The sequence below is a fragment of the Pseudoliparis swirei genome, chromosome 6 (assembly GCF_029220125.1).
Source record: "Pseudoliparis swirei isolate HS2019 ecotype Mariana Trench chromosome 6, NWPU_hadal_v1, whole genome shotgun sequence".
Lineage (NCBI taxonomy): Eukaryota > Metazoa > Chordata > Actinopteri > Perciformes > Liparidae > Pseudoliparis > Pseudoliparis swirei.
This window is the reverse complement of record NC_079393.1, coordinates 1288580-1298579: the sequence shown is the minus strand read 5'-3', so window position 1 is coordinate 1298579 and position 10000 is coordinate 1288580. Positions and strand designations below refer to the sequence as shown.

At 49.5% G+C, this 10000-nt stretch overlaps 1 protein-coding gene across 1 annotated transcript in view; it reads left to right on the top strand.

Annotated features, from left to right (window-relative positions):
• The window catches only part of cttnbp2 (cortactin binding protein 2), a 64821-nt gene extending 59149 nt beyond the window's left edge, over positions 1-5672 (top strand). Inside the window, 6 exon segments of the mRNA XM_056415657.1 lie at positions 2107-2186; positions 2804-2890; positions 3835-3934; positions 4326-4502; positions 5138-5289; positions 5460-5672. Coding sequence (XP_056271632.1) covers positions 2107-2186; positions 2804-2890; positions 3835-3934; positions 4326-4502; positions 5138-5289; positions 5460-5591 — 728 coding nt within the window. The 3' untranslated portion in view covers positions 5592-5672.
• Positions 5673-10000: the final 4328 nt, after the last annotated feature.

Below are 10000 nucleotides of genomic sequence, written 5' to 3'. Positions count from 1 at the left end.
ACTGCGCCACTGTCCTGTTGAGACTCCGCCCACTGTTGAGACTCCGCCCACTCCTCCTCCCCACCGCCATCTGCCTGATGGATCGTGGAGGTCTCCATCGTGGAATATGCCTCCTATGAACTATTCATACACTCTGTCACATTCATTGAATGTATTTAAACTCTAAATCTGTCCTTCTGTACACATGACATCTATTGCATCTGTCCATCCTGGAGAGGGATCCTCCTCTGTTCTCTCCTGCAGGTTTCTTCCCTTTTTTTCCCCCTGAAGGGTTATTTGGGAGTTTTTCCTGGTCCGATGTGAGGTTTTGGGGCAGGGATGTCTATGTGTACAGATTGTAAAGCACTCCGAGACAAATTTGTAATTTGTGAAATTGGGCTATACAAATAAACTGAATTGAATAGAATGTATAAACTACTCCAAAAGACTATTTAAAGATGCTGTAGATTCAATTGTATTCTGTTGCAGTGTTATTATTCTATCGCACACAGTATAAGCATGTAAAACTGTATTGTCAATACATTATCTTATCATATGAAAGACCAATTCAAGGGGATTGACGATATGATAATCAACAGATAATAATAAACATATTTATATACATATAAAAAGCTATATATTACTAACCGCTTGTAGCTTGATGGTTTACTGGTTGAAAAACACTATTCTCGCTCTCTCCAGTGGTCTGTGACATCGTGAGATATCGTTGGCTGCTTTCCAAATATGAGCTGGAGAGAAAAAAAGAGCCATTATTGAGAAATGTGTCTATAATATAGTATCCACTTTATCAATAAATCTGTACATAATAACAATACTGAGTCACCGAGTAGTAAACAGGGTTCGTACACATGTTGACCAATGGATTTCCAGGACTTTTCCATGACTTTAAACCAAATTTCCATGACCAAACTGAAATCTCGGTGTGTACTAATATATATATATGTACATATATACACACATATATATATACATATATATATTAGTGCTGTGAAAAATAACGCGTTAACGTGTTCTGATTAAATTACAGGATTAATTAGTGAATCTTTTTCTCCACATTTAACGCATGTGCAGAATGAGCTTCCAGTCCGTCTGTTGTTGGTCGTCTCTAACCAGCAGCATGTCATTCTGTCTCTAGTGTCGCGTTAACACGACTCCGATCTCCGTCTCGCGCGCCGCAGAGCTCCGATGGGCGTGTGCGCGCACATCGGGACGGAAAAGAAGTTCAATTCAATTCAATTCAGTTTATTTGTATAGCCCAATTTCACAAATTACAAATTTGTCTCGGAGTGCTTTACAATCTGTACACATAGACATCCCTGCCCCAAAACCTCACATCGGACCAGGAAAAACTCCCAAATAACCCTTCAGGGGAAAAAGGAAGAAACCTTCAGGAGAGCAACAGAGGAGGATCCCTCTCCAGGATGGACAGATGCAATAGATGTCATGTGACCAGAAGGACAGATTTAGAGTTAAAATACATTCAATGAATATGAAAGAGTGTATGAATAGTTCATAGTAGGCATATTCCACGATGGAGACCTCCACGATCCATCAGGCAGATGGCGGTGGGGAGGAGGAGGGCGAGTCTCAACAGTGGGCGGAGTCTCAACAGGACAGTGGCGCAGTCAGGAGCAGGAATTCCACGACCCAGACCTCGATGATCCATCAGGCAGATAGGATCTATGCCGTCTCATAGGGTCCGATGACCCCATGAGACGTGAAGTCAAAAGGACTCCGGGGAGAAAGAGTTAGTAACGTGTGATTGAGATGAACATTCATCCCTAAGGAGAGAGAGAAAAAAAAGACACATGTGTATATATATGTATATAATACATATATATATGTGTATATATATATATGTGTATATATATATATGTGTATATATATATATAGTATATTTTTATATAATATATATTTTTATATAATATATATATATATTTTGGTATATAGTATACATATATAATAAATATTTGTATATAATAGATATTTTTACATAATATATATTGTGATACACACACACACAGCATATGTAATGTGTGTGTGTGTGTGTGTGCATGTGTGTGTGTGTGTGTGTGTGTTTGTGTGTGCGTGTGCGTGTGTGTGTAGGTCTGTCTGACTCGTGTCTCGATGAGTTGGCTCTGGAGCATCTCTTCCCGCTGCCACTGCTGCACGACTACGTCCGCCTGGTACGCAGCAAACACACAACACAGATACACAACACGAACACACATCAAACACACATTAAACACACAACAAGAACACAACAAACACACAACAAAGGACAGAGTGATGTGGGAGGAGGTGCTGGAGTGAGAGAATGATAAAGAGAGAGATGAAGTGAGGGAGGTGTGAAAGGAAAGAGGATTGAAGCCACAGTGCCCCCTGCTGGCCGTGTGGAGAACTACAGATGACAAACAATATAAATATATATATATATATATATATGTGTGTATACATATATATATATGTATACACACTGGTCTCGGTTTAGATCGTCACCGTGGCAACGCTTTGTTTATTTACGTTCATTGATCCATTTGATCAATAAACAAACAATTTCTTATTAGTTTATTATTTATGTTCAACGACTGGATAAATAAACCCCTCTCTCCCCCTCTCTCTCTCTCTCTCTCTCTCCCCCCCTCTCTCTCCCCTCTCTCTCTCCCTCTCTCTCCTCTCCCTCCCTCCCTCTCTCTCCTCTCCTCTCTCCCTCTCTCCCTCTCCTCTCTCTCTCTCTCCTCCTCTCTCTCTCTCTCCCTCTCTCTCTCTCTCTCTCTCCCCCCCTCTCTCTCCCCCCCCCCAGGTGGAGCAGTATGGTTTTCTCATATTTCACGGCCTTGAGGGAAGTTGTGAGGAATCGATCGCCCGCCTGGTCGCCCGCTGCGTCAAGGTGTCCACCTCCACCTCTCCACCTCCACCTCTACACCTCCACCTCCACACCTCCACCTCCACCTCTCCACCTCCACCTCCACCTCTACACCTCCACCTCTAGACCTCCACCTCTCCACCTCCACCTCTAGACCTCCACCTCTCCACCTCCACCTCTCCACCTCCACCTCTAGACCTCCACCTCTACACCTCCACCTCTCCACCTCCACCTCTACACCTCTACACCTCCACCTCTCCACCTCCACCTCTAGACCTCCACCTCTCCACCTCCACCTCCACCTCTACACCTCCACCTCTAGACCTCCACCTCTCCACCTCCACCTCCACCTCTACACCTCCACCTCTCCACCTCCACCTCTAGACCTCCACCTCTCCACCTCCACCTCTAGACCTCCACCTCTCCACCTCCACCTCTAGACCTCCACCTCTCCACCTCCACCTCCACATCTACACCTCCACCTCTCCACCTCTACACCTCTACACCTCCACCTCTACACCTCCACACCTCCACCTCTACACCTCCACCTCTAGACCTCCAGACCTCCACATCTACACCTCCACCTCTCCACCTCCACCTCTACACCTCCACACCTCCACCTCTACACCTCCACCTCTACACCTCCACACCTCCACATCTACACCTCCACCTCTCCACCTCCACCTCTACACCTCTACACCTCCACCTCTACACCTCCACACAAGTCCCCTCACACTGAAGTGAACAACGGAGTCTGGAGAAGACGTCAACGAGGAGTAGGAGGAGTCTACTTTCCTTGTTTCCATGACAACACACTCCCGTCTTACCTCTCTCTCTTCTCTCTCTCTCTCCTCCTCTCTCTCTCTCCTCTCTCTCTTCTCTCTCTCTCCTCTCTCTCTCTCTCCTACTCTCTCTCTCTCTTTCTTTCTCTCTCTCTCTCTCTCTCTCTCTCTCTCTGCCTCCACCAGTCCAGGCAGGAGATGGGGGGGCTCGGCTGTGAGGTGGTGACGGTGGAGGTGGAGGAGAGCCTGACCAAGGAGACGCTGCTGGAGACCTTTGTCACCTGTGGTAGGGACACACACACACACACACACACACACACACACACACACACACACACACACACACACACACACACACACACAGACACACACACACACACACAGACACACACACACAGACACACACACACACACACACAGACACACACACACACACAGACACACACACACAGACACACACACACACAGACACACACACACAGACACACACACACAGACACACACACACACAGACAGACACACACACACACAGACACACACACACAGACACACACACACACAGACACACACACACAGACACACACACAGACACACACACAGACACACACAGACACACACAGACAGACACACACACACACAGACACACACACACGGCTGACGGTCTCTCCCCGTCCCAGGCTTCCTGGTCCCGGTCTTGGTCCCGGGCCCCCCTGGGCCCCCGGGCCCCCCTGGGCCCGGTGTGGTGGTGCTGCTGGAGGGTCTGAAGAAGGCCTCCTCCCTCAGCGGCCTCCTGGAGGACCTGTGCCACAGCTTGGACAACCGGGGCTCCGCCGGCCCGCTGGTCCTCAACACCGGTACACGCAACTATACCAATGTAGTCATATAGTTATATAACTATATAATTATATAGACTAATGTAAACTAATTATATAATTATATAGACAAATATAATTATGTAATTATATAATTATATAGACTAATATAATTATGTAATTAGATAATTATATAGACTAATGTAATTATATAATTTTACAATTATATACAAAATTATAATTATATATATAATATTAGTCTATATAATAATAATATACTAATATAATTATATAATTACATTAGTCTATATAATTAGATAATTACATAATATATTAGTCTATATAATTATATAGACTAATGTAATTAGATAATTATATATATAATTATAATTATATATAATATTAGTCTATATCATTATATAATAAGAATAGACTAATATAATTATATAATTATATGAGTCTATATACAAATGTAATTATATAGACCAATATAATTATATAATTATATAGACTAATATAATTATATAATTATATAGACTAATGTAATTATATAATTATATAGACTAATGTAATTATATAATTACCTAATTATATAGACTAATATAATTATGTAATTATATAATTATATAGACTAATGTTGAGTAGTTAAAATATTAAAAGGTGATAATAATCTCCAGGTGCACACCGCTTCCGCGAGGGCAGCTTCCTGATCGCCACGCTGTCGAAGCCCCGCCTCCAGCAGCACTTCCGCTGGGTGACGCTGCGCTGGGACCGCGAGCCGCTGCTCGGCCTCCTGGGAAGGCACCTCCGCAGGAAGCTGCTGCACGAGGTGGGTTGTCTCCGGCGTGCGTGCATTTTATTTTAATGACGTAAAGTTCCAGAAGAATTTAAAGAAACTTAAATTTAATATTTTAACTTTTTCTTTAAAAAAAAGGGACAACAATATATAACCTCCTCCTCCTCTTTCCCCTCCTCCTCCTCCTCCTCCTCCATGTGCAGCTGGTTGTCTCGGCTCTGGAACACCGTGGTCGTCCCGCGCGTGGAGGTGGAGGAGGCCGTCATCAGGCGGCTGACAGCCAAGCGCTGCTCCTCCTCCTCCTCCTCCTCCTCGTCTCCCACCCCGCAGCCTGAGCGCCGGGCAGCAGGCCGTGGTGAAGGCGGCGCTCGGCATCCTGGTGACCCAGGCCGTCCTCCAGGGCTGCCCCCTCCCCCGGCACGGTGCGTGTTCCTCGCCACACGCGTGTTCCGCGGTCACAAAATGAAATCCCGCCGCGATGTCTGATTGTGTGTACCTGTCGTCTCCTGCAGAGGTCGACACCAGCTCTCGGAAGAAGGGAGGCCCCGCCCTCGGCTGGAGCTCTGGGAGTTCCTTCAGAGAGGGTAAGAAGCCGCTGTGCCCTTCTTTTATTGTCTTTTTTTGCACTTTTCCTCTCTTTTTCTTTTTCTTTTCTTTCACGTTTGTCTTAGTTACGGTCGGACACTGGACCATAACTACTTTTTTTCGATACTTCTACTGTGGCTTTTGTTCACTTTGTCGTGAGTATCGGTGAGCCACAGCAAAACAATGATGGGGACCGTCGTCTACTCGCGTGCTCAGCTGATCGCGCTGTGCAGGCCGAAGCTTCTGCCTGGAGACAGACCTGTGATCCCGCTGGAGCTACGGAGGAGGGCTCGCGGCTGCAGATCGGGTGTCAAGCGGAGGGCTAAAACGAGGAGATACAAACCCTCGGTACCGTCGATCATAACGGGGAACGTGAGGTCTTTGGCCAATAAGACGGATGAGCTCGGCGCGCTGGTAATGACTGAGAGGATCTTCCGTGAGAGCAGCCTCTTGTGCTTCACTGAGACGTGGCTGCACGCGGACTATCCGGATCACAGCGCGTCTTTGCCCGGCTTCAGGACTGTTCGGGCTGACAGAGACGCTACACAGAGCGGTAAGAAGAGGGGGGGCTTGATCGCTGTTTATGTGAATGAACGGTGGTGCCATCCGGACCATGTGTGCGTGAAGGAGCGCTTCTGTAGCCCGAACATTGAACTGCTGGCCGTGGGGATGCGCCCGTACTATTTGCCGAGAGAGTTCACGTCCGCCATTGTGGTTGTCGTGTACGTGCCGCCATCAGCTGACGCTGAGGAAGCTGTGGACACCATCCACTCCACTGTGTCTGCTCTGCTGAATCATCAGCCTGGAGCATTCATGACTATCACTGGTGACTTTAACCACACCACATTGGAAAAAGCTCTGCCAACCTTCCATCAATACATAGACTGCCCAACAAGGAACAATAAAACTCTGGACTTGCTGTATGCTAATACTAAGGACGCATACAGCGCCACTGCCCTTCCCCTCGGCAGGTCTGATCATGACCTGGTCCGCTGACACCCAGGTATGTTCCTCTGGTGAAGAGGCTGCGTGACCACCAGGACTGTGAGGAGGTGGTCTCTGGAGGCTAACGACGCTCTACAGGACTGCTTCGAGTCAACGGACTGGGATGTGTTGTGTGGACCGCACGGGGAGGACATCAACAGTATGACCGACTGCATCACGGAATACATCAAGTTCTGTGAACACACCACCATCCCATCACGGACTGTGCGCTGCTTCCCCAACAACAAGCCCTGGATCACCAGGGACCTGAAGGCGCTTCTTAACATGAAGAAAGCTGCTTTCAGGTCTGGAGACAGGGAGGAGCTGAGGAAAGCCCAGCGCAACCTGAAGGTGAAGCTCAGGGAGGGCAAGGACTCCTACAGGAGGAAGCTGGAGGCCAAACTCCAGCTGAACAACACAAAGGAGGTGTGGTCTGGCATGAAGCAGATAACTGGCTTCAAGGTGGGAGGGAGACAGCCAGGGGGCTCCCTGGAGAGGGCCAACCAGCTCAACTGTTTCTTCAATAGGTTCAGTTCACAGCCCTCTCCTGTCTCCTCCACACATCACACCTCCCAAACACCTCCCCCTCTGTCCCCCCTGCTGAGCTGCACATCCACCGAACCCTCAATAACAATGGGCTCCTCCACCCTCCCCCCTCTCTCTGTGACGACTGACCAGGTGAGAAGACAGCTGGAGAAACTACACCAGCGCAGAGCTGAAGGTCCTGATGGCATCAGCCCCAGGGTCCTAAAGACCTGCGCCACCCAGCTGTCTGGTGTCCTGCAGCGCCTCTTCACCCTCAGCCTGAGGCAGGGGGAGTCCCGGTGCTGTGGAAGACGTCGTGCCTGGTCCCTGTCCCAAAGAAGTCAGTACCATCTGGCCTCAACGACTACCGACCGGTCGCCCTCACCTCCCATGTGATGAAGGTGCTGGAGAGGCTGGTCTTGGCCCACCTCCGGCCGCAGGTGAAATCATCGTTGGACCCTCTGCAATCTGCTTCCCAGCCTCATGTGGGAGTGGACGACGCCATCATCTACCTGCTGCAACGAGCTCAGTCGCACCTGGATGGAACCGGTGTCTCTGTGAGAGTCACTTTCTTTGACTTCTCCAGTGCATTTAACACCATCCAGCCACTGCTGCTGAGTGAGAAGCTGCGGTGGCCGTGTGGACGCGCCCACCATCCCCTGGATCACTGCCTACCTCACAGGCAGACCACAGTTGGTCAGAATGGGCGTGTGCTGTCTGGAACGGTGGTCAGTGATGTTGGAGCCCCACATGGAACTGTTCTGTCTCCCTTCCTCTTCACCCTGTACACCAGTGACTTCCAGTACAACACGGAGTCATGCCATCTGCAGAAGTACTCTGATGATTCTGCAGTGGTCGGGTGTATTAGGGATGGACGGGAGGAGGAGGACAGGGCAGTGGTGAGCGACTTTGTAAAGTGGGCCGATGAGAACCACCTGCGGCTGAACGTGGCCAAGACCAGAGAGATGGTGGTGGACTTCAGGAGGAAGAGCTCCTCCCCCTCTGAGTGTCCTGGGAGTGGACGTGGACATGGTGGAGGAGGACCAGTACCTGGTGGAGGAGGACCAGTACCTGGTGGAGGAGGACCAGTACATGGTGGAGGAGGACCAGTATCTGGTGGAGGAGGACCAGTACATGGTGGAGGAGGACCAGTACCTGGTGGAGGAGGACCAGTACCTGGTGGAGGAGGACCAGTATCTGGTGGAGGAGGACCAGTACATGGTGGAGGAGGACCAGTACCTGATGGAGGAGGACCAGTGCCTGGTGGAGGAGGACCAGTACCTGGTGGAGGAGGACCAGTACATGGTGGAGGAGGACCAGTACCTGGTGGAGGAGGACCAGTACCTGGTGGAGGAGGACCAGTACATGGTGGAGGAGGACCAGTACATGGTGGAGAAGGACCAGTACATGGTGGAGGAGGACCAGTACCTGGTGGAGGAGGACCAGTGCCTGGTGGAGGAGGACCAGTGCCTGGTGGAGGAGGACCAGTGCCTGGTGGAGGAGGACCAGTACATGGTGGAGGAGGACCAGTACCTGATGGAGGAGGACCAGTACCTGGTGGAGGAGGACCAGTACCTGGTGGAGGAGGACCAGTACCTGGTGGAGGAGGACCAGTATCTGGTGGAGGAGGACCAGTACCTGGTGGAGGAGGACCAGTACATGGTGGAGGAGGACCAGTACATGGTGGAGGAGGACCAGTACCTGGTGGAGGAGGACCAGTACATGGTGGAGGAGGACCAGTACCTGGTGGAGGAGGACCAGTATCTGGTGGAGGAGGACCAGTGCCTGGTGGAGGAGGACCAGTACCTGATGGAGGAGGACCAGTACCTGGTGGAGGAGGACCAGTACCTGATGGAGGAGGACCAGTACCTGGTGGAGGAGTACAAGTACCTGGGCGTCTCCATCGACTGAACTGGAAGGCCAACATCAACGCTGTGTACAAGAAGGGGAGGAGTCGACTCTTTTTCCTGAGGAAGCTTCGATCCTTCAACATGTGCAGCAAGATGCTGGAGATGTTCTCCCAGTGGGCGTGACCAGTGGGCGTGACCAGTGGGCGTGGCCAGTGTGCTGCACTTTGCCATTGTCTGCTGGGGGAGCAGCATCGGAGCCGGTGACACCAGCCGTCTAACAGACTGGTGAGGAAGGCTGGAGCACCTGGAACAGGTGGTGGAGAGGAGGACGTTGAAGAAACTTGTGTCCATACTGGACCACCCGGACCACCCTCTCCACCCGGACCACCCTCTCCACCCGGACCACCCTCTCCACCACCTCCTACAGGGCCAGAGGAGGACTTTCTCCAGACGTCTCCTCACGCTCCGCTGCCACAAGGACAGATACAGGAGAACCTGCCGCCGGCTATGAGGCTCTACAACAGATCACCTCTTGCCAGATCATAGTGCAATCACTGCAACAATAACTGAATACTTACACTATGTTGATCTGCACTTCACACATCTCATTTGTTTGCACTACACACATACACACACATTTCATTTCATTTGCTCTGCACTCATACACACACTTTGCTTTTTGCACTCTGTCTATATTTAATATTTTGTGTATTTGATTTGTCAGTGTTGTTGTGTGTTGTGTATGCATGTGTGTTGTATATTTACATATATATTTTGTTTTGTATTTTACTTTTATTTTA